The sequence below is a fragment of the Pseudopipra pipra genome, chromosome W, assembly GCF_036250125.1.
Source record: "Pseudopipra pipra isolate bDixPip1 chromosome W, bDixPip1.hap1, whole genome shotgun sequence".
Classification (NCBI taxonomy): Eukaryota; Metazoa; Chordata; class Aves; order Passeriformes; family Pipridae; genus Pseudopipra; species Pseudopipra pipra.
This window is the reverse complement of record NC_087580.1, coordinates 8,430,505-8,433,858: the sequence shown is the minus strand read 5'-3', so window position 1 is coordinate 8,433,858 and position 3,354 is coordinate 8,430,505. Positions and strand designations below refer to the sequence as shown.

Here is a 3,354-nt window from a genome sequence, read left to right as displayed (position 1 = left end):
GGAATCTTTCAACTTCCTTGACCTTTTCAGAATATCTCTTCTTCATTTCTTCCAGCTGGGACTGACTTCCTTTCTCTTCATTAACCCGGAGTTTCCTGCTCTCTATCCTCAGAAGCTTTTCCAGCCTGCACAGCAAATTAGTCAAGAAACCCATGAAACACAGGAAGAACCAGCCTTTCCCCCACAGTCTCACAGAAACAGCACAGACAGCATCCAAGCCTAGAATGGCTTGGCTTGGCAGGGACCTTAAAGATCATCCAGTTCCAAGCCTCCTGCTCTGGGCAGGGACACCTTCCACCAGACCAGCTTGTTCACAACCCCATCCAACCTGGCCTTGAACACTTCCAGCCATGGGGCATCCACAGCTTCTCTGGGCAACCGGTTGCAGTTCCTCACCACCCTCACAGCAACCAATTTCTTCCCAGGATCAAATCTAAACCTACTCTCTTTCCATTTGAAGCCATTCCCCCTTGTCCTCTCACTACCTGCTCTTTTAAATGCACTCTCTTCATCCTTCTTGTGGGCTCCCTTCTCACCCCAAAAGGCCACAATTAGGTCACCCCAAAGCCTTCTCTTTTCCAGGCTGAAGGGTTGCAATTGTCCCAGCCTTTTCTCCTAGCAGAGGTGCTCCATCTTTCCAAGCACCTTGGTGGCCTCCTCTGGGCTCAGTCCAACAGCTGGAGGTCCTTGCTGTGCTGAGGAGCCCAGAGCTGGATGCAGCCCTCCAGCTGGGCTCTCCCAAGGGCAGAGCAGAGAGGCAGAATGCCCTCCCTCCACCCGCTGGCCACGCTGCCTTGGACGCAGCCCAGGACACAATTGGCTCTCTGGGCTGCGAGCGCACATCGCCGGCTCATGTCCGGCCTCTCCTCCAGCCCAAGGGCTTCTCGGCAGGGCTGCTCTGCCCCTCTTCATCCCCCAGCCTGCACTGATACAGGGGCTGCCCTGAGCCACGGCCAGCAGCTTGCACTGGCTCTTGGTAAACCATCAGCAGATTGCCATGGGCCCACTTCTCCAGCTGGTCCAGGGCCCTCTGGATGGCATCAGCTGTGTCAAACACACCCCTCAGCTTGATGTCAGCTGCAAATTTGCTGAGGGCGCACTCCAGCCCTTCCTCTGGATCATTAGTGAAGACATTAAAGAACACTGGGCCCAGTCCAGACCCCTGAGGGACACCACTCGGCACTGATGGCCCTCAGCACTCTGAGCCATTGATCACCACCTCTGCATGGCACTGTTCACCCAATTTCTTATCCATCTAACAGTCCACACATCCAATCCATCTCTCTCCACTTTGGAGAGAAGGATGTTTTGTCAAAGGCTTCCCAGAATGACAGGGAGATGACATGGGTAGCCCTTGTCCACTGAGGCAGTCACTCCATCTTAGAAGGCCACCAGGTCGGTCAAGCAGGACTTGCCCTTGGCGAAGCTGTGCTGCTGCTTCCAATCACCTCCCTGTCATCCACGTGCCTTGACAGAGCTTCTAGAAGGATCTTTTCCATCACCTCCCCAGGCACAGAGGGCAGGCTGACAGGTTGGCAGTTCCCAGGGCCCTCCTTTCTACCCCTTTCAAAGATGGGCACAGTGGGGTTCCCTTTTTCCCCTCACCTGGGACTTCCCCTGACTGCCACGACTTTTCAAACATCAAGGAGAGGGTCTTGGCAACTCCATCAGACCCTGGTGGCCAATGGAGGGCAATAATGCTGGCCAGATGTAGAAGATGGATTTCCAAGGAAAATGCAGGAAGAAAAAGGAGTCTCTTATTACCACTCCAAACAAGCAAGGACTTACCTTTCCAGTTTCTTGGCAAGGCATCTTCTGGTTTTCACTTCCTCCAGATACAGCTCTTTGTACATTTCCATCCCTCCCTGTGCTGCTTCTTTACGAGAAGCTCTCTCTTGTTGGGTGTTTTTGATCCTCTCCAATTCACTTTCCAGATCTCTAATCCTTTTTTCCAACTGGATTCTCATGGAAACACAATGACTGTCTTCAATTTGTCCTAGTGGGGCCTGGTGGGCTGCCTGTGCCTGAAGGAGACAGTGCACCTTCAACCACCACAAGAAAAAGAGAGCTCTGCCCAGCACAAAATTGCACACACCCAGTTCCAAGGGCCCAGCCTTACTCAGAGAGGCGGCTCTGCCTCCTCACTCCCAGCAGCAATCAAGGCAGAACCCAGGAGCTACCAGGGCAAACAATTCTTTGCAGTGGGAAAGAAGCCCAAATGAGCACTCTGCTTCAAAGCTCCTAATGAAGAGCCTGTGGACACTGGGGAGAAATTCACTTACTTGCAAAACGAGGCTGACCTCTTGTAGCTTTGCACTTCTTTCCTGGTCAGCTCCTTCTGCCACCTCTCCTGTACACTGTTCTCTTTGGCTGCCATCCAGCACCAAAGTCTCCAAATGGTGGTGGAGTTTTGTCACCTCTTCTTGCAGCTGACATTTGCTCTTCTCCAGTTGTTCACACTTCCCAAGCAGAGTGGACAGCTCTTCTTGCAAAGCCTGGTTTGGGGCCTCGAGCTGCATGCCTGTTCCAGGCTCCATGTCCAGCTGCTGGGAAAGTTCACCACCCTGGACACAGAAAAAAAAAAGAAAGGGAAACTCAGCGTGATCTAAAGGCAGTGAATTCTGAGAAAATCTCTCAAGGGGGTGGCCATGGCAACTGTATTTATCATCTACTGGAAACCAGCCTAGGAAACACTTGAAAGATTCCCCCACAGAAAGAAGAAACTTTACACCTACTTAAGAATTTGGGAGACACTTCTGGCAGCAATACTTCTGGGTCCCTTGGAGCTCATGATGAAACTCCTCATTTAGAATCTAAGAATTCCTCCAGTGTCCAGCACACCAAATACTCTCAGGGCTTTTGTAGCAGCTGGGGAAAGGACCAGGCTGCTTTCTGAGCAGCCTCTGCTGAGGAGAAGGCAGAAACTGAGCTCCCCAGGCTCTCCAGGAAAACTTCATCTGGCAATTGCCCCACAGAAATAGGCAACTAGGCTCAAGAGTCACAGAAAGGGAAATTTAGGACCAGCTTACTGAGGCAGAGGCTTGCAGGGCTCTCGGAAGGGCTTCAACGCTCTCGCTTGGCTGCTGGACAGTGGCTTCCAATCTGCTGTTCTCACTTGCAAAGCTTAAGAAGAAATACAGCTCTTATTACCAGAAAGTCCAATGCCAGACAAACTGTGCTAAGGAACAGAAGCCACAGCAGAAGTGTCCTTCAAAATCCCACTGACTCTCCCCCTGTTTCCACCCAATCCCCCAAAGCCACAGACCCCTCGCTTCACTGGGTTACTCTCTTACTCTTGCGCGTCTTCTTCCAGGAGGTCCTGCAGTTCCTGGGAGGAAGTTATTGCCTCTCTTC

General features: G+C 52.0%; 1 protein-coding gene across 1 annotated transcript; it reads right to left on the bottom strand.

Annotated features, from left to right (window-relative positions):
- Positions 1-3,354, bottom strand: LOC135405849 (ankyrin repeat domain-containing protein 26-like). Its single transcript, XM_064640436.1, has 4 exons — positions 3,294-3,354; positions 3,030-3,123; positions 2,283-2,564; positions 1-125 (listed from the first exon to the last, which is right to left on the bottom strand). Exons 3-4 carry the CDS (start codon positions 2,535-2,537, stop codon positions 81-83), a joined length of 300 nt encoding a protein of 99 aa, XP_064496506.1. The 5' UTR covers positions 2,538-2,564; positions 3,030-3,123; positions 3,294-3,354; the 3' UTR covers positions 1-80.

Excerpts from the sequence above, each read along its gene's own strand:
- LOC135405849 (XM_064640436.1), bottom strand. The coding sequence starts at position 2,537 with ATGGAGCCTGGAACAGGCATGCAGCTCGAGGCCCCAAACCAGGCTTTG. Across the intron at positions 126-2,282 it reads AGGTCAGCCTCGTTTTGCAA|GCTGGAAAAGCTTCTGAGGA; the intron begins GTAAGTGAATTT and ends TTTGCTGTGCAG.